The 21,685-nt window shown below is 40.5% G+C and overlaps 1 protein-coding gene across 3 annotated transcripts in view; it reads right to left on the bottom strand.

Moving 5' to 3' along the window:
- Positions 1-3,270: 3,270 nt before the first annotated feature.
- Positions 3,271-21,685, bottom strand: part of Schip1 (Schwannomin interacting protein 1) — a 70,472-nt gene continuing 52,057 nt past the window's right edge. For 2 of the 3 annotated variants that reach the window (XM_033485483.2, XM_033485487.2), the window contains 4 exons: positions 16,839-16,950; positions 15,298-15,656; positions 12,345-12,556; positions 3,271-10,258 (listed from right to left, as the gene is read on the bottom strand). In XM_033485483.2, the coding sequence (XP_033341374.1) occupies positions 10,081-10,258; positions 12,345-12,556; positions 15,298-15,656; positions 16,839-16,950 (861 nt within the window). In that variant the 3' untranslated portion in view covers positions 3,271-10,080. The remainder of the gene's footprint in view (positions 10,259-12,344; positions 12,557-15,297; positions 15,657-16,838; positions 16,951-21,685) is intronic. The other variant, XM_033485485.2, reaches the window with a different exon arrangement.

Below are 21,685 nucleotides of genomic sequence, written 5' to 3'. Positions count from 1 at the left end.
TCTTTCAAATAAAACCGTGGCACCCAGCGCAAGACGCGCTAAATTTGCGTGGCAGTCAATGGGTTAACCTATATTGGAACGTGCGAAGATGAGGTGTCGTTCTTGAACGCATTGACTGCCAAGTTTATTTTGAAAATATTCGTTCCAGATGCCAACATTTCTTTCGTTGAAATAAATATATAATAATAAGTGAAAAACGGGAGAAAAGGCCCAGCCAACCAGCGCACGAAGCCCAGTTCCGCTCATTGGCTCGGTCGCCTCGCGCCGGCCGAGCTCGCCTCTCATTGGTCACTGTTTTTCGTTAATAACTCGTTAACGGTGCCTCGGGGAACATTTTTGTAAAGGAAGAAGCCGCTTCAAATGATCCGAGGAACCCGCCATTTCCGGATCGCGAGACATTTTTGGGACATGCTGTATATTATTAACTGACTGTATATATGTTGACTGATACATTAACTGAGTATATATTATTATGGCTCTATATTATTATTAACGCTGTTGCAAAACGTTGCGAGGGCAAAAAAGTGCGGAGCAAGACAAATGAAAATGATCGTTTAGTTCAAACGGTGAGCGAATGAGTCAGCAGAGCGAGCCACTATAGCGGCGCGTTATAAATAAGCTGGCATCGTACCTAAGAGGTTAAACGACTTCCCGAGACGGACGAGTTAACCCTTTTAGTGCCGGGCGAAAAAGAGGTACCTATATAATTTAATAAATGTATCTTCTTCTTCCTCTTCTTTAGGTGCCGTGTCTGTATTCAGACTTTGGTCATCATCGTGCATTCCATGTAGCTATCTTACACGGGTTTTTCATTTGCAACTTCTGTTTGGTGATGTTTTGTTTCCGTTTGGTGCTGTTTTGTCCACAGGGACTTCGCTGGTTAACGACCTGGGAAGCCCTGCGGTCTGATTGTGATTTGCCTCCCCTGCCGGATCTTGGGTTCCGCGGCCCATGATCAGTAGCATTATTCGTTGCTTTGGTCAATGTCATGATGATTATACTAGGGAATATAATGGGGTGGTTTCTCCCGTTGCCTTCCCCATCGCAGTGTTTTAGCCGGTGCAATCTAATATAGTGATTGCCGCCTAAAAATATCTGTACTAAACTGTTCCGAAGTATTCTTCTCCACTTTAACACGTTGACTGCCACGCGTTTTTACAACAAAATCTCCTACAGGCCACCCGTGCCGCCATAGGAAGCGTGCGCTGTTAATTCATGTCTGTTTCTGTTCCTGCATGAACAGTTGGAATCTTTGCCGAACTTAAAATCTCTGCCCTTATTCTTTTTTTTTAATAATGAAAAGAGATCGGATTGCCCGGAAGGAGAAGCACAAATAGAATTACATCGTCAGATTCTGATTCGGATACTGATAAATATATAATTATATATTATGATACGATTAAAAATTATTATTATTATTTTTATTATTATATATTATGATTTGTGATAATACATTATTTATATATTTTGTTATTATGTTAAAATGAGCGGCCTAGCACGCAGGTGTACAATAATATGAATGCATAGCAATGCTTAGTGATAATGAATGTTATGAAGATACTATTGACGGGATTTTACGAGAGAATTGGTCATGGAAGAAGAAAGAAACGTTGATGATACCGAGGAAGCTACAGTTCAAATAAAAGCTCAAATAAAAGATACGAAATGGACCGATCAGAGGCACGTGCAAATCTGAAAAAACCAACAACTTTTTGTCCAAGCTGTCCTGATCAACCTCAACTTTGCAGAGAATGTTTTAATGTTATACACTGCGAATGATCTTTTTAATAAACCATTTTTATAAGAATTCAATAGTTTCATTACCTCCTGCAGAATATTTGTCGAAATATTTTCGGAAATCCTTTGTAAGTAGTCAAATCAGCGTCACCCGAATTACGGGTGACGTGGCCTGATGAGAACTTTTGCTGTCACCCGAATACGGGTGACGCGGCAGTCAACGTGTTAAGACAGTAATGAAAATGCTGCTTCCATTTTCATGTGCTAGTTTTGGTCCGCCCCGAGTATTTTATTTCCCCGGTACCACCCCATATCTGGGAGGCATTCCCCTATCCGCCACCTGGGGAGGCGCCCGATTGGATACCGATGTTTAAATGAGCTGCGTTTTAAATTTCCTACAAAAATCGGCACGAACTTTCCGGACAACCCAATACTTTTTCTCGACACTGTTTCAGGGAGGCGAGACTCGTTCAACAACACGTTGAAAACGGGGCACGATTTAGGAACTTGTTCTTTCTTTTCAAGGGAAACCGTATTGCGTTCGCTGACCAAATCTGTCGTCCAGATAGTTCAGAGCTAAGTAAACTTATATAGTAACTTTATAATTTATTTCAACTGTCTTCGTAACATTTTGGCACGTACAGATTACATTCTAGGACATCGGTGGAAATTTGTTCGAGAATTCGACTCGCTGCACCGCCGTGATTCTAAACCTGCTCGACGATCGACGATCTCACCGACTGTACGATCCGTCCCGAAGAAATTCGACGTTTTCAACACCGGTTGCACGAGCTGCTCCCTCAAGTGTGTCACTGCTACGATTAACCCGTCGCCGTACCATTTTCTTTGCGATTGCGACGATCAGAACATTTTCGAACGCGATCATTTATTCGATGAAAATGAAACTTTGTATTTGTCGCGTGTTCACGTCCACTCGAATGTTTAAATATCGGAAACTTAAACGGAATTTAAGTACGGCAAGGGGTTAAGAACGAAAGTACAGTGAATTTTGTCCGATCGTCGTTCAGTTTGAAGCTGAAAATAGACGTAAATATTTTAATAATTAGATCATGATAGATTGTAATTTGATAAAATCGAGTAACTTGAGAAGAGGGGACACGATTTGTCGCGCTTTTGCTTTTATAATTGTTGACAATCCGCTCCCTCTTCCCAAGTCGTCCATTTTCGTTTCCATCCTGAACGACAATTCGAGAGAATTTACCGTGCCGAAGACGAAAGCTACTGAATCGTTCGGGGTGATTAATGTCGTGCTCGGCATGGAGATTAAACGTTCTGTCGTTTATTTTTGTCAATTTTCTGTCGCTTATAACCATCTCGTAACCATCTCGACGAGGCGGGTTCACGTTGAAACCGGTAGCACAAACATGAAATTCGGGGACCTCGAACATTCGTTTCGCTCGCACTTAAATACGCAGCAGCTTATTATACGTACACAACATCATCCTTTTTCTACAGCTTCCACGGGTCGAACTCGCTGCACCCGGTAGGTCCTTACGTATGAATACATGAAAATCAGTACGTGAATAGTTTTTAATTGCAAAATTCGAGCGATCCATTTCGAGTACACGAATATATTCATATATAATTATATATATATATATTTTTATATATATACTTTTGATTACATTCGCTAAAGTCTATACTGTGTTTTAAACGGGCGGTCGACAAAAGGAATTTCAATTCGAATCGTATAATCAGTCCGTTTCTCCTATTCGAGTACATTTTGTTTCGAACGCGGAGTGTGTTCGCGGGGATGATCTTCCACCCCCCTCTGATCGTCGTCTCCTCCTCGCTTCCGATTGCCGGATATGTGATTGAGTTCTTCGTTCTCTTTTCATCGTCGCGATTCACAGAAGACCGGAGCGAGACACGTTTTTTCGCTTCGAACGTAATCGGAAACGATCTTAGAAACTATCGGCGGCGGATCGGCCGCTCAACCCCTTGACATACAACGACGAGTCGGGGTCGTTATTCGTTTCACGTGCCACTTTCAAGAGTCGTTTTCGGCGAACGCCTCGCGGGGTACATTATTATTATTATTAGGTTGTCCGGAAAGTTCGTGCCGATTTTCGATAGGTAGCGTGAGAGACCTGACCGAATATATCACAATTGTTGAAAACAAATGACATGTGTACATATTCTAAAAGAGATAACTTCAGCGATATTTGGAAAAAAGTTTGGTTACGATTCGTTAATTTCTATCAGTTTTGTACGCCTTAGAATATGGTGGCAAATAAAGTGCATTATAGGCATTTAATGTTTTTCTTTTTCCGAAAGGGCAAGAATGCCGCACAAGCGGCAAATAAGATACGCGCTGTTTACGGCGAGGATGCTGTAGCCGAAAGAACTGTGCGGAAGTGGTTTGCTTGGTTTAAAGCTGGAAATTTCGACCTTGAAGATCAAGAACGACCAGGGTAGGCCGTCCACCACAGACGAAGATATGATTAGAACAGAAATCGAGAATAACCCACGCTCAACATTACGTCAATTAGCAGGAATGCTAAATAAATCGAAATCAACCATCCACGATCATACTGTGAAGCTTGGCTCCAATATTTCAATGAGCTGCGTTTTAATTTTCCTAAAAAATCGGCACGAACTTTCCGGACAACCCGATAGAAACGGATTAAGCACAGTCGTTACTTAACGCTTAAGAAAATCTTCGTACAAATGTGGACCGACCCTGCGTTATGTGCGCATTTTCGGCGCGGCACCCCGTGCAGTGGGAGTGTCACGGCGGACAACGCTAAATAAATCAAAATCAACCATCCACGATCATATTGTGAAGCTTGGCTATGTAAAATCGGCACGAACTTTCCGGACAACCCAATGAATCACCCAGTTGCTTCGCTCGCGCGTCGATTCCGGTTTGTTTACAACGTTCGAGGTGCCCCACCCTCCCGCCGTCTCGACGGTATAACAGCAACAAAGTAGCGGCCACGAATCGGTAAATCAGAAAGAAGCACATCGAAAGCAGTGTTCTTCGGTATAGCAGCGATCTTGCACGGCGAATGCCATACTAGACGATATTTGAGTTTGGTAAAAATTATATAAATAATCCCTGTCGCGTGTATAAGCATAATACGTATACATAATAATATAATGTATAATAATATGATACATAATAAGTATAATACATATTCCAAAGTGTTTTAAAATGTTTCATGCTTTAATGATATTATAATATTATAATATATAATAATATTATTATTATTATATAATATATAATATATAATATAGTAATATTATTATTATAATATAATATATATAATATATATTATAATATATAATATAATAATATTATATATTATAATATTATTCATAATATTATTTAATTGTTCTCCGTTGACATTGAATATCAACCTGATCGATTGTTACATAAGAAATGAACATTTCAAATTAAAACATTCTCTTTCTCAGCTTGCACATAACTGTTCGATCGAGACAAATTAAATAGTATTTTTCTGACGCGTCAATTTCCGTTTTATAATATGAGCCGTTTATTTTGAAAGTGGCTTAAGTCACTCTACCGTAATGAAAAGTGGGGATTTTTTAATGTTTATACGAAATTATTTACACCGAGAAAAATATCAGTATCCCGAGATAACAAATACAAGTAAATCTTCTTGAAAGTTAGATCCATATTTTTAAACGTGTTAAAACGCAAACCCTTAAATATATCGACTTAAAAACAAAGTGACTTATGTCACTTTCAAAATAAACGGCTCATATTTGTATGTCAAGGGGTGAAATAAGTACGCGATCGGTGGTCGATCGATCAACGCTAGAAACCATACAAATAGAGAGAAAGAGAAAGTGTCCGAACGACGGGACATCGAGAATTCTCACTGCGTCGCACGTGTTTACAGAAAAAGAAAGGAACGCGCTCGATTTCTTCGAGCGCTAAAATATGTAACGATGCGACATCGTTAACGAAACAAGCTCCCGTCGGTGAAGATTCGAGCAGGCGTCTCTCTCGCCCGAAACGCTCGACGATCCACCTTGCCTTTTTACACACGCGCCATATTTATCTCGTCCACGGTGGATCGTCGGCGTCGAGCGTTTTTGTACAAAACGAAGCAACCGTTCTTCCGCGCGGAATAGTGTTTCTCTAATTGACGCTCAGATTGCGCACAAAAATGGCAATTTGTGAAGAGGAGATACGATTACTTGTTATAGTTATAAATTGTTTATAATTTATATATATTATTATTACATATATTATATTATATATATATATATATATTTATAATATATATATTTCATATAATTATTATTATAATTATAATAATTATATTATATATTATTATAATATATATTATATATAATTTATAATTATTATATATACATATATATAATAATATATATATATTTATTACATTGTTATAGTTATAAATTGTCCACAATTATAAAAACGAGCCGCAAGGCTCGAATAATCGTATCTCCTCTTCCGAAATTATCCACATTTGTGGACAATCAGAGAGAGAGAGAGCGTCAATTAGAGAGACATTACTGTACAATAATGTGGACAGTTTGAGAATAGGGGATACGATTATTCGAGCCTTGTGGCTGTTTTTGTATAGTTACCGATGCTCAACGACCATAAAAATAGTCCACAAGGCTCGAATAATCGTATCTCCTCCTCCCAAAAATTACCCATTTTAATGGACAATCCGAGCGTCAGTAAGGGAGACATTACTGTACCTAGCATCGTTCGTTCCATCTTCCAGCACGCGCAGTCGCCGGACACATGAAATCGCGACACGTTCGCCTCTTCGTCTAAATTACATCGAAATACGGATAAAAGACAGAACCGACGAGTCGAAGTTGAAAACGATCGCGCGACGACTCGTCTATCGATCGCCGCCCCGTCGTCTTTCTCGCCGAGGATTCCTGGATCGTTCGACGTCGGCGTCGTCGACGTCACGATCCGTCGCGATCGTCGATCCGGCGAAATCGCCGTCGTTTGACGGAGAGCCGGAGGGGACGTCGACGGAGAGAACGTGTGTTCGACCAGGCGAGAACAAAGAACCCGTTTTCGTCGGCGACGGGAGAAAGTGCATCCCCCCCTCCCCTCCCTCGTGCGTCGGCCTCGCTGACCGGACCACGGCGTTTTTCTTATTTACAACATAGAGAAGAGATATCTGCCTACTACCGTTTAACGCTATATCATGTAAAGGCGATACACTCGGGAAACACATGCATGCATGGCCACAAGATATAACCGGAGCGGAGGGAGTTCGGACATGTAAGGATGCTCGTACAATTCTTAGACACACGATATTTATACACGTCGCTTTTGGCCGCGGATCTTTGTGCAGAGTGAAAGTGCCGCTTGGATCGCGGATATGACAATTCGATGATGACGCTGCTCGATCGTGGGGAACGTTGCGAACGCGGATTTTTATGCGTAGAACGAGTGAAAAAAATGTCTGCGTCGATCGCGCGATGACGAGAGAAATTAAACAGCGCGTTTATACTTCTTATTGATATTAAATTAAATAGCGCGTTTGCTTCTTATTGATATTGAATTAAGTAGCGCGTTCTCTTCAATTTCGTAGATCAAGGACAATGCATCGACATTTTTTTTACTTCCTTTAATCTCGAATCGGGGATTAAATATAATATATAATAAATTTTATATAATATATATTATATATATAATATTATAATATATAATATATAATATAATACATAATAATATTAATATAATTTAAAAAAATTATAATATATAATAATATTATAATATTATCATTATAATATTTTAATATAATATTATATATAATATAATATATAACAATATTAATATAATTTAAAAAAAATTATAATATATAATATTATAGTATTATTATTATAATATTTTAATATATTATTATATATAATATTATATATAATATAATTTATTATGATTAAATATAATATATAATAAATATTATTATAATATATATTATATATAAATATAATATTCTATATAATAATATTATATAATATTCGCCGTGAACGCATAAAATCCGCCAATCTAGTCGCGAGGTTCCCAAATTCCTGTTTTCACCGTTTCGTGTCTCGTCTATGTTCAGTTTTGTACAAACGATTCCGATCCGCGCTGATCCCTCTCGATAACGAAGGACCGAGACAGGGTGACGTACCTCGAAACTTCGACTCTGACGAAGATCCACAATTCACGGCACGATCGTGCCGACGAGAACGCAGGCAATTCGATCATTTTTTTCACGATCAAGTTTCACAGAGACGGAAAGACTAGAATTTGTGTAAAAAGCACAGCGCGTGCTTAACGAGCAATAAGAAAAAGAAAAACGTATCGCGGAATATCGACTGCGAACAGTGCCAGCCAGAGTCGTTGTTTCTGCGCGAAGTTCGAACGACGACGTTTCTGGATCGTGCGAACTTCGTAACAGAAGTGTAAAAATTAACTTCACACACGTTCGTGGTCCCCGTATCGATGCGTCGGATCGCTGAGAAAAATGGTAAAAGACCGGACGGTACTGGATCGGGCGTACACCGAAGCTGTTAAAAGAGTCGTGCTAGTTTATGCCGCGTACGGAGACTCCGACGAGAAGTTAATATTCACGAAAATCGCTCGCTATTTGCTGTCGATATTCTTGCGTTTGTTTATACTCGATGCCTATAGGTCCGAATGTGTTCAACAATCGAGGGGATTAATCTTGAAGATTGACCCCTTGACGCACTTTGATGAGTCCGACTCGTCGTGAAAATATTCTGTACTATTTATATATAATATTACTTGTAAATATATATAATATTATAATAATAATATTATTATTATTTATAATTATATATAATATAATAATAATAATATTATTTGTAATTATACATAATATTATAATAATAATATTATTTATAATTATATATAATATTATGTATAATATTATTCTGTAATATAAATTCTAGTAATAATGTTATTCTGTAATATATAAATATTATAATATAATATGTAATTATTATTAATATAATATAATATTACATATTACATATTATAATATATAAATATAATATTGTTTATAATTATACATAACATAATAATAATAATACTATTATAATATTATATAATATAATATTATAAAATATAGTATTGCAATATAATTATATATAATATTATGTATAATATTATATATAAATATAATATTGTTTATAATTATACATAAGACAATAATAATAATACTACTATAATATTATACAATATAATATTACAAAACATAGTATTACAATATAATTACATATAATATTAATTTAATTTAATCGCATATAATCGTATGCAATATTATACATAATATTATCCTATAATATAAATTCTAATTCTGCTCTTTAAAATTGGAATAAAATCCTAATCTCTCGTCATCAATATCTAAGCATTCGAGTAAATTCAGGCACAGAATAATCATCAATTTTCCTTCGAAGAAATCATTGCAAACGAAAAATTTCGAAACCTATTAACCGCGAATAAAATGGTACGTCAAGGGATTAATTAAAGCAATCACACGTTGAATACTTTTCGAACACGATTTCGAAGAACGCGACCGCGTTTGAAGAAACAGTTCTCGCAGCTCGATCGCATAAATAATCGTTTTGCGACAGAGACTCGTCGTCGGTACGATCTTGCAGGATGTCGAGGCTCGAGCGTATTCTACGACCATCCCTGTCCAGGCGATCCGGACGATCGCTCGGATCGGGGCTTCGGGATAGGGCTGTTTGCTCGCTGCTACTTTGTCCGGCTATGTATATATATATATACGCGTACGTACGATCTACTTTCAATTGATAACGACGAAGCTGTAAAAACTTTGGAAACTCTGGAAAAGGGCTTCTCCGCTCGCCCCGCGGCTGTTGGCTCGCGAGCGGAGAAGGGCTCCGGGACGACCGCGTTGTCCTTGCTTCACGTATTCTTCCTCGCGGACCGCCGCTGCCGGCAACTTGGTGGACGAAGGGGAACGATCGCGTTCGCTCCGCGTGAAAAGGAAGCGCCATTGTTTTCCGTTGGAAAGCCCGCACGCGTTCCTCTCGGGCCCGGAATCAAGCGCGCCTCGAACGCGGCGGCCCCGCGATCCTCTCTCGTCCTCGTTTCCTAGCGAGAATTCCGAGCAGCCGATGCGCCGTGGTTTCCGTCGAGCAAGTTTCCTCGGCACTTCTCCCCGGACCCGCGGAGTCCTTCGACCTCGTCTTCGCCAAAGGTCTTCCTCGTCTTCGTCTAATGTCTACGGTGTCGCCTGCCGTTGGTGGTGCGGCTCCCTCTCCCCTCTTGCTCGCTTAGATTCCGACGAGACCACGCAGTCTCGTGGCCACGCATTATTTCCTCACCAACGAGACTAGGCTGCGGTGCGTCAGCTTCGGCTTCAGCGACAGCTTGCTCGGCGTGGCAGCCGTCTGCTGGTGGCTCCTGTTCGCCGTTTGCTGATCCCTCGCGTTCTGCTTCTTCTTCAGGGCCTCCTGCTTGGTGCCACTGTGCATGCGAACGCAGCAGAAGCTGTTTAGTACCGACACCGGTATAGAAAATACAAGTTCGTCGTGGGTTCGAGGCAGGTTGTTAATAAGGAGGGGATTTGCCGCTGTGTCCACGTTTGCTACCGTCTGGTCGCGATTCATGCACCCGGATCAACGAGAGAGTAGAGATTTTTGGTGTCTCGAAAATGTCTCGCGATACGGAAGGGGAGGGTTCCTCGGGTCATTTGAAGCAACTTTTTCCTTAACGAAAATTTTCTACGACGCGTCGTTTACGAGTTATTAGCGAAAAACTGTGACCAATGAGAGGCGAGATCGGCCGGCGCTTCGCCCTTGCGACCACTGCCGCTGAGTCAGGTAGGCAGCGCGACGCGGCATTGGCCGTACGGACGGAGCGCTGACCGCACTCGTTTTCCGATTGGTCCACGTTTTTCGTTGCTAACTCGTTAACGAAGCCGCGGATTGCATTTTCGCTAAGGAAAAAGATGCTTGAAATGATCTCAGGAATCACCCCGTTCCCCGGGTGTTAACATAATTATGGGATTTCAGTATCTATCGTATTCACACGGATTTGAAAATGGTTTCGTTAATATTGGGTATCCGTGTCCTCGATTATTTAAAAAATATGAGGCGGAAGTCAGGGCTTTCCACCTTTCAGAGGGTAACAAATGTGGACACAGCTCGCATATGCGGGTGCTGCTACTTGTTAGTGTCTGGGGGTGGGATCAATTTTTGTGCAGTCAATATGTTCAATCTTCATAGTTAAACTGGGCGCATCCCGATGTTTTTACTATTTTTTGTATTTCGTCTATTCTATTTTTTTTCACGAATACGTCAAATTTGTCAATCTATCTTGTTCAATTGCAAATAGGCTCTTATAGACAGCGTAAAAATTGTTTTCCGATACTCTGCTTCTACTTTTGCAGAATCTTACAACTTTCACTTTTCCTTTTTCAAACAAGATATCTACGTTGCACGTCCTTCCTTTTCGAAGTCAGATAATAAATCGATGGTTTCTCAGCGAGCAAAATTTAATCATCAACCGATTCGATGCATTCGGAATATTTGAAGCATCGCTGGTCTAGTTAGATAAGGTTGGAACTAATTTTTAACTGAGTTTTGGAATTCACTTTTATTCTAACATACTGAACGAATATTGAACGGTTTCAGGATTTATAAAGACTATATAAAACATATACAAGAAATATTAACAGTAGAACTACCGAACCCTAAACGCGAATTACATGTATTGTTTCATTAGAATGCCAAGACTTGATTTATTTAAACTTTGTACAATTTCTATTAGAAAATATTATATATATGCCGGAATAAAAAAGTGTAAAAATTGCGTGTAAAAATTTCTCATAGAAAGATTTTCATAATATCAGGAATTTTAGAAGAGAAAGTTCATTAATTTGGTCAAGTTAAATTATTAATTTGCTAACTCTAGCGTGTTATACTAATATTTAGCAAAGTTAAATTATTAATTCGCTAACTCTAGCGTTATACTAATATTTAGCAAAGTTAAATTATTAATTTGTTAACTCTAGCGTTATACTAATATTTAGCAAATAAATAATAATTAATAGTAATTAATAATTTAGCAAATAAATAAATTATTAATTTGCTAACACTAGCGTTAAACTAATATTTCGTACATTTCAACTTCCTAGCTTCGCTTTCGCCAATGGACTTCGATGTTCCAGCCTAACTTCGATTGAAGATGTTCAACGTGCGAACGAAAATCGCCGATTGAAATCGACGGAACAGATCGGGGGATTGTCGACGCATCAACGGCGGCGAGGTCGATGTCTCTCGAACAACGGGAAACAGCAGCGAGGCTGCGGCGGCAGGGAAAAACGGCGACTTTATCTTAAGAGAGTTCTCGTTCTACTTTGCATTCAGGAAAATGGGCCACGCGTCTTTTCACGAACATACCCTTTTTTCTTTCTTTTTTGCTGGATCCCTAATTGCGTTGAAAGACCTACTTCGTTCTAATAGGGAGAGAGAGAGAGAGAGAGAGGCGGCGGGAGCGCGACGCCGAGCGGAAAAAAGAGGAGGAGAGAGGAGCGCGCGAAAAAATGGTTTACGTTTGTCGGAACCGAACTCACAGATATCGGGTGAGGTCCTCGATGTCGACGAGCATCGAGTCCTGCTCCATGTGCAGGTCGTCCCGTCTCAGCAGTCCCTCGACCAGGGCCTCGTTCAGGGCCGCGATTCGAGCGTGCAGGTCGTTCGCTATCACCTGCAGCTGCGCGACGTTCAGCTCCGTCAGAAGCACTCGAGACAGCCTGCGTCTGTCCTCGCCCAACTGAACGCCGACCTGCGAGGAACACCGGCAATGGAAATCTGTTTTATATGATAAAATGGCCGGAATATTGCTGGCCGGACGTGAATCGACCTGTTCGGCCGGCCGACCGTACAATTCTAAACGCGAGCCGAACGAACGTTTTATCCATTGTTTCGCGAGCCTTTTGGGCGCGCAGCCTCAAATACCGAAAGGACTCGTTCAGAGCTCACCACTTCAGCCGGAAAATATTTCATCGGGACTGTGGTCGTGATTCTCTGAAGGAATTATTCGGCAGTGGTTTAGAAACGAAAAGGGTGCGTCGAATGAACGTTTAAAACGGGAAATGTTAACCCTTTGCGCTCCGATGTATACTCTGATACGGAGACATTGAATTATTATTGTTTGAGGTGATCGTGTAAATCACATGAATAGAAACATGAAATCTTTGATTTATTAGTTCGTATAAATAATATAATATCTATATGAGTAATGTATATATATGTAAATTTTTTAATATAATATCGTGTAAATAATATGTAGATATTATAATATAATATCATATAAATAATATATAGATATTGTAATATAATATCATATAAATAATATATAGATACTGTATTATAATATCGTATAAATAAAATGTAGGTATTATAATATAATATCATATAAATAATATATAGATATTGTAATATAATATCATATAAATAATATATAGATACTGTAATACGATATTATATTAGATTAGATGTGATTATATCAGAGAAATCTTCTGAGTGCTAAGGGTTAACAAGGTCCTTTCAGCAAATACAAAACGAAAATAAACAGAATTAAAAAAAGAAAAAGAAACAAGTGAAACAAATACAACATGTGTCCGTCGTTGTGGGAAAATTGTGAACAGAATTTGAGAGGCAAGGTACAGTAAGTGTAACATGTGTCAAAGATCATCAGGTTAGAACCTTCTCTTTTATCTCGTTCTATTCTTTATGAAAAAAAAGTGAACGTTATTATATTATTTTATTTATGTATAACGAACACTATCGTCGCACTTGCTTTTTTATCGCCAACAGAAATATCGTCTTTATTTCGAATTCTTTGGCGCAGGTTTAAAATCGGACGTGTCTGACCGTGACAGGCCGCTTCCCCTTGAACTCTGAACAGCCAACGTAAATTCTCCCTAATTGACGCTCACCTTGTGTGCTCGTTTTTATAGTTGTTAACAATCGGTGACTATAAAAACGATCCGCGAGGCTCGGATAATCGCGCCTCCTCTTTTCAAATTGTCCATTTTTATTTCCAAGCTGAACGTCAATTAGGGAGGATTTACTGTATTGTGAAAACACGTCGTACTGATATTTTTGAAATCGATTGTAACTTGTAATACGAACCGAATATTGGGAAATAGTCGAAGCAGGAACTATTTAGTTTTATCAAATTTATAGAAATTGATGAGAAATTATATTCCACATGATCGTGCAATTAATTAACCGAACAGTCACCGGGTCGTTTCGTCACGAGGTATTTAAAACGCCGCCTAATTATTCAATTTTTTAGAATCGACAACTTTTGTTTCATAAAGTCCGTATCGATACGCTCGTTCGTCAAATCTTTAAACAGTCTAACTGTTTTCAACGTTTTATCGTTTCATATTTTCTTCAAAGCGTTACAGTAAATTCTCCAAAATTGTCCCTCAGCTGGTACATAAAAATGGACAATTTGGGAAGAGGAGATACGATTATTCGAGCCTTGCGGCTCGTTTTCATAGTCACCGATCGTCGACAACTGTAAAAACGAGCAGCGAGGCTCGAATAATCGTGTCTCCTCTTCCCAAATTGTCCATTTTTGTTTCCAAGCCGAGCGTCGATTAGGGAGAATTTACTGTACTTGCACGCGTACGCGAACCTTGGTGGGAGAGCACTGCCACGAATGGGACACTTTTATTTAGAACAAGATAACGAAACAGCTGAACGACCTACCTGATTCTAGTTTAAAGGATTTAAACATTCGAGTTTGAGATGCGTTTAAAAAATTTAACTGGAAATCAACCTCCTCGGATTCTCAGCGAATCTGGTCGAAACTGCGGACTCAAATTTCTCTTTATTGTCCAGGAGCGAGATACGGTAAATTCTCTGCAATTGTCCCTCGGTTTGTACACAAAAATGTGAAATTTGGGAAGAGGAGATGCGAGTAGTTGTGCCTCGCGACTCGTTTTTATAGTTGTTGAGAATCGGTAAATGTAAAAACGAGCCGCGAGGCTCGAATAATCGTATCTCTTCTTTCTAAATTGTCTACTTTTGTGCGCAATCTGTGCGCGAATTGGGAAGAAATTACGGTAATCGTATCTCCTTTTCCCAAATTGTCCATTCTCGTGCGCAAACTCAGCGCGAATTAGGGAGAAATTACTGTAATCGTATCTCCTCTTCCTAAATTGTCCATTTTCGTGCGCAAACTCAGCGCGAATTAGAGAAAAATAACTGTATCCGAGCATCGCGGTTCATTTTTATAGTTACCGATCCGTCAACAACAATAAAAACGATTCGCGAGGCTCGAACAATCGTATCTCCTCTCCCCAAATTGTCGATTTTCGTGCACAAACTCGGCGCGAATTAGGGAGAAATTACCGTAATCGTATCTCCTCTTCCCAAATTGCTCATTTTCGTTTCCAAGCCGAGCGCCAGTTAGGAAGAATTTAGCGAATTTCCCGCAGCGAAAGTTCTTGCATTAAATCGCGCCGACCGACCGAACGAACAAACGAACGAAGACGATTTCTAACTCACCTTCTCCAGGCTGGATCGCACCATCTCCGTGATGGGGCTCTGTTTCAGCCTTTGCCTCTCGACCTCCATCTGCATGTGAGCCATCTCCTTGGCCTGCGCCAGGGCCATTCTGGCCTCGGTCTGTAACCTGGCCTGCCTGGCGAAGAAGTCGGCCTCGTCGATCGGCGCCGAATTCGAGTCCACGTCGAGCCTCAAAGGCGGAAGACTGAGCACCTGAGGTCTGATCGGCATCTGTTGTTTCTGTTGCTGCTTCGAGTTCAAGGAGGTCGGCGTGGATCCCGGCGAGGCGTCGTTCTCGGAGCACGGTGACTCCGTGTCCGACGCTGTCTCGTTCATGAAGCAGATCTGAAGATTCATTCCTGAACAGAGAACCGTCCGTCCGTCAGGAACGTCTTCACCCTCCGCGAGACAAATTCCTTCCGCGCGCATTAAAGAATCATCGTCTCGAAGGAGGAAAAACCGTCGCGAATAATCTATTTATACGAATGTGGACAGACGATGCTCGGTGTTGTGCGATCAGCCGAATCGGATTTCTACTTGCGAAATCTTGTGCAATTCCGCGCGATCGTCGCAATTAGCCCCGCGTATTTGTTACGCGGACGCGGACGCTCGCGTCGCCCCGTCGCGTTATTAAAAGAATCACATCGCCGGTAAGAAAATAATTCACGGTAATAATAATAATAAATAATAATAATAAATAATTTACCGTAATAATAATAATAATAATAATTTACGGCTGCGAATCCGCGCAGCAAATTAATTGATTCGCGCTTCGTCGCGCGAACTTCCCACGAAATTCAGTCGTCCCGGTGACAATATCGAAGCTAAAAATAACTATAGCGTGTCTATAGCATCGGTATCAGATATTTTTATATCGGAAATTTCATCGAGAAACGAATCGCAACATCAAGTTTCCTCGAGAAACGACGCAAAGCCGAACGGCTTCTAATAATCACGCGTGGAAATTCTAATCGACGTAAAAAAGAAAAATACGCGCGACTCTTGTGCAACGTCTCTTACATTTAACCGGAAAAAAGTGCTCGCCCGCATCTCGTCGCAAGCCCCGGACAAGCTATCTTTCGAAGCACGGGTCACTGTATCGACTCAAAATCCATCGAAACTGTTCTCCCCCGCCTCGTCATTTCCGGGGATCAATTATTCAACGCGTTCGCCGTCGATCGCACGTGTTGTCCTCTCGCGAACGCGCGTCTGTCCCGCACTCTTCCAGCTTGATCCGTCTCTCTGGCTGTCAAAACGCACGCTGTCAAAGATCGGCACAATGGGAACGATCAAACGCGGATTTCTTTGAGACCGGAGCACCGTGAAAATCGCCTATACTGGCGCGCGCGACGAGCACCGACACCGATCGTTTCGCGGCGAGAAGACGCGCGAGTGAAATTCGTGAAATCTTTGGGAATCGCGGTCGAGCAGTGTTTAGAGGCGATTTCTGGAGAAGCGAGAAGCAACGGGGAACGCTCGAAACGAGGAAGAAAACGTGTTCGAGCCGGAGCCCCGGCGTTAGGGGCTGAAGCGATACCGACCGCTTTGAAGCCGCGACTGGAGGCTCGGCTTTCTTCCGCGTTCAGCGCGCAAGTCTTCGGCATCTGGACCCATCGCCAGCCTCCTTCGGATCTCTTCACGGTCGTTCCGTCGCTGCGAACAGACACAGAAATCTGAAGAGTGCGACCACCCGTTACACCACCACCCCATCCCTCCCACCTCCGCTGGGGGGATGATGGAGGCATCCCCTTGCAACAATCCCCCGGGTACCGTGTCCACTGTGTTCAACCGTATCGCAATCACATTCGCGCGTGCTCCCGTGCCGTGTAACCATTAATGAGATTCGCCGCGTTTCTCCTCCATCAGCGCCGCGTAATGCGCCGCGAATTACTTCGCCCGGCGTCATTAATGGATTCCGTTACGATTTAACCAGACGACAAATTCGTCTCTGTGCCCTGTCGGCTTCGGTATAGGGGACCGGCTTGGGCCGTTATTTTCGTCGATAATATTGCTTGTAGGACAAGTGGATCTCGTTGCTGTATATTCGGCTGTATTTTAAGCTATTAATTCGCATTACACTAATGTAATGTCAGCCATTTGTTGCACGGAGATTAAATTATTGAATTTAGAGGTGAGTTAAATTATTAGATTTTATTTGATATTTTGGGAGAAAATTATTTACTTGTAATCGTAGAAACGAGATTATTCACGAAATTTTTGGTATTAAAAATGTGTATTATACATTAATATGTATGTATATATAATATATATAATAATAATAATAATATATTATATATAATAATACATATAATAATAATAATATATTATATATATTATAATAATACATATAATAATAATATATTATATATAATAGTATATATAATATAACATGCGTAATTAAATTTAATATATGAATTAAATTCATTTTTCTGCATCCAGTCTCCTAAAAATAAATGCAATTTTTGCAGACTATTTTATGAGAATTAGAATTACAGGAAATTTTGTCTTGTCAACTAAAAGACAAGCTAATTGGCAAGATCAAAAACTATGAATTATTAACGCTTTATTTACCAGAAGCCTATCAATATGCTTTTTAATTTTTTCCCGGGAATTATATTTCAAAAGAATTATTGCGTTACATTAATCCAAATAATCTATACAATTACGTCTGAAATTATCGTCGCCTTCGAGCAATTTTTAAAGAACTTCTCAACCGTGATTTTCAACTCTAAAAATTGACTACTAGAAAACTGTCGATAGACCAATTGTTAACGCAAATATAGTCTCAAATTTTACAAATTTTACACGTATCGTATGAATGCGAAATATAAATGAAGAAATTAATATTAATCGAAGTCAGATCGTGCTGCGATGGAATACTTGACGATCTTGGATATTTATCTTAATTATTTGCAGATTTATTAAACAATATAGCAAAGTAAATGTTGAAACAGCGCACAGTCCTTTGAATTTAACGACAGCAAAGATCATGTAACAGAGTTCTACCGGCATCGAGAGAGAGAGAGAGAGAGAGAGAGAGAGAGAGAGAGAGAGAGAGAGAGAGAGAGGAAGGGAGAGAGAGAGAGAGAGAAAGAGAGAGAGGGAGAGAGGAAGGGAGAGAGAGACAGAAAGAGAGAGGGAGAGAGAGAGACAGAAAGAGAGAGAGAGAGAGAGAGAGAGAGAGAGAGTCGCATGAACTTTAAAGTCGTCCAAAGGGAAATATAATTTCCTATCGGTCTCGAATCGTGGAGCGCAATTATCACGTGGACATCGAGAGAGAGAAAGAGAGAGAGAGAGAGAGAGAAAAAGTCGCATGAACTTTAAAGTCGTCCAAAGGGAAATATAATTTCCTATCGGTCCCGAATCGCGGAGCGCGATTATGGTCGGCGTGCCCGGAAATTCTTAGGGGCGTCATACGGTTGCCCGAAGTCGCACCTGAGAAGCTTCATCTGGATCTCCCCGTACCACTCTATCGAATCGCATGACAAGATCTTCCCTTTCAGGTTCCTTCGTTTCGTCGGATTTCTGGAACGGTTCGATCGCCATCTCTCCTGACTTTGGCTGTTCCTTGGCCGGCTCTTTATCGTCATCCTGATGCCCCAGAAATGAAAGCCAGCAGCACGGTAATCGATACGGCCCATTATGTGGCATCGACAATAGCGACTGACGACTGTTCGAATGGCCATAAAGATATTCATTCTCGACTGCGACACGGAGTCGTTCGCGACGAAAAAATTCCGCAGACTAATTCGGCTTCTAAATAATATAATAAACCTCGGCTTCTTCGTTGAGATTGTAACGGATCGACGGACGAAATTTGGAGAACTCGGGGAGACCGTTGGCGATCTATGTTCGCGCTCACGTGCAACCACGTCTGAGAGACGTGGTCAGATAATCAGGCCAGAAATGATTATCACGTCTGAGAGACGTGGTCGAAACGAAGGGCCAGAAATGATTATCACGTCTCTCAGACGTGGTCGAAAAATCAGATCGATTTTGGTTGACCTTCGTGGATTGACCCCTTGCCTATGGGGTCAAGCTTCCGTAGAAATCGAATCACAATTAATCGCAGTTACTTCTATCTATTATAGCGGAATAAGAACAAATCTGGCGACGCGATTGTTAAAATCTTCAATGTTCCGCGTAGTCGGCGTTAAGCACTCTCGTCGATGAATTCACATCGTGAATTCACCTAGTTGAGCGCAAATGAGTCATTGAACCGCGAAGGTTAAAAAGCACTCGAAACGTAGAGCGTCCTTTCGAGAAACAGAATTGTTTGTAAAAATCGATGCCGGCCTCGCCGGGTCGGATACGAAAATTCGAGGACATCGTAATCGCCGTGACTTTTTTTTTTAAAAAAAAGAAGAACAATTTTGTGTCGTTACGATTCTTTAAAACTCGCATTATTAGAAAATTTAGGTAACCGTGATTTTTAAAGGGGAGAAGAAATTGGCGTTCGTCTTTAACGAATAACAGTTAAAATTTGTCGAAACACGATAAAGAAATTACAGAAATGCGAGCCGCATTACATTGAGCTGCGCAAATGCAATAATTCAGCGGCGTTACTTCGATCTTGATTCGCAACGAATCGTAATCTTTCGCAACTTTCCTTTCGTTGTTGCTACTAACTCGCGCGTGAATGTCAAAATCAGCTGCTTTTTTTTCGCCGGCTAAACAGTCGCGACCTACTTTCCCCTTTTTATGCGTCGAACGATCACGGTGGTCAGGCTTCTCCATGGAACAAGTGCAGGAAACGATTTTTCGGGCAGGGTCGGCGAACCGAATCGTACGATTGTCGGTCTGTCGCGTAAAAATACGTCTCTCGTTCTCTGGCCGCGGATTTATTTAAAATTCTATTCTCGATGTTTCTGCTGTTCGCGGCAGAACTTCGTTTTGCGGAACATTTTCGTCCGCTCGTTCCGCGGCAGAGAAGACGAGCAATTAGAAATAAATTGCAGTAGGCTTTGTAGTCGAGGTTAAATTCTGAAGCAGTTGATCGCGCAGGCTAATTATAACTAACGAGGAAAGAGTGAAGCTCGGAAACTGCAGCGAGAGAGTGTACGAGAAAATAATTTGCTATTTTTTCTTAATAGCACAGATTTATAGCGCCGATTCGATTCGCGATCTATCGACGCGAATTCTAAGATACTTTCGAAACCTGCCTTTCGTTTGTCGTTCCAATTACAGTAATGTCTACCTCTACTGACGCTCAGATTGTGCATAAAAGTGCACAAAAATGGACAATTTGGGAAGAGGAGATACGATTAATTTGAGCCTTGCGCCTCGTTTTTATAATTACCGATTCTCAGCAACTATAAAAACGAGCCGCGAGGCTCGAACAATCATATCTCCTCTTTTTGTGTACAATCTGAGCGTCAATTAGGAAGAATTCACTGTACAGTAATGTCTCCCTAACTGACGCTCAGATTGTTCACAAAAATGGTCGATTTGGAGAAGAGGAGATACGATTGTTCGAGCCTTGAAACTCGTTTTTATAGTTGTTGACAATCGATAACCATGAAAAACGAGCCACAAGGCTCGAACAATCGTATCTCCTCTTCCAAAATTTGTCCATTTCTGTGGACAAACTGAGCGTCAATTAGAGAGACATTACTGTAACCCTTCGCGCGTTCTTTCTACGCCGATTCGACCATCTTTCGATCTTTCGCGTACCGCAGAATTATCTCTGCAATTATTTGATCGTTAACCCTTTGCACTCGAAGTCATTTTAACTGTAAATCTAAAATAATGTTTCTGACCCACGCTGTCTCTATTTTATACGACAGTGCGCATTTTACGCGTGCGAAATCGTGTCTTGCGACTTATACAACAGTTTATACTTTTAACAATTGTACAAATCAAAATTTTGTCGATGTAAGAATTATTTTGGAATGCGATACAAACATTTTCTAGCGGTGCCTCGGAGTCACCGCTCGAGCGCAAAGGGTTAATTACTTCATTTTTATTTAAAGATTACTTTCCATACGATTTTGTACGACTCGAGGATCGAAATGAAAAATAAAAGAACGCATTTCCCACGAATGAAAATATAAAAACGAAACGTAAGGTTCGAATAATCGTATCTCCTTTTCCCAAATTGTCCATTTCTGCGGACAATCTGAGCGTCAATTAGAGAGACATTACTGTAGTTCCAAGCGATCGACATAACCTTAAACTAGTAAATAAATTTTCTCTAATTGATGCTCAGCTTATAAACATAAATGGACAACTTGGGAAGTGAAGATACGATTATTAGAGCCATGTAGCTCGTTTTTATAGTTCTTGACAATTCGTAACTATAAAAACGAACGGCAAGCCTCGAATAATCGTATTCTCCTCTTCCCAAATTCTCCATTTTTGAGTGTCAATTAGAAAGACATTACTGTAG

The sequence above is a fragment of the Megalopta genalis genome, chromosome 7, assembly GCF_051020955.1.
Source record: "Megalopta genalis isolate 19385.01 chromosome 7, iyMegGena1_principal, whole genome shotgun sequence".
Lineage (NCBI taxonomy): Eukaryota > Metazoa > Arthropoda > Insecta > Hymenoptera > Halictidae > Megalopta > Megalopta genalis.
Note: the sequence above shows the minus strand (reverse complement) of the source record. Positions and strands in the feature narration are given on the sequence as shown.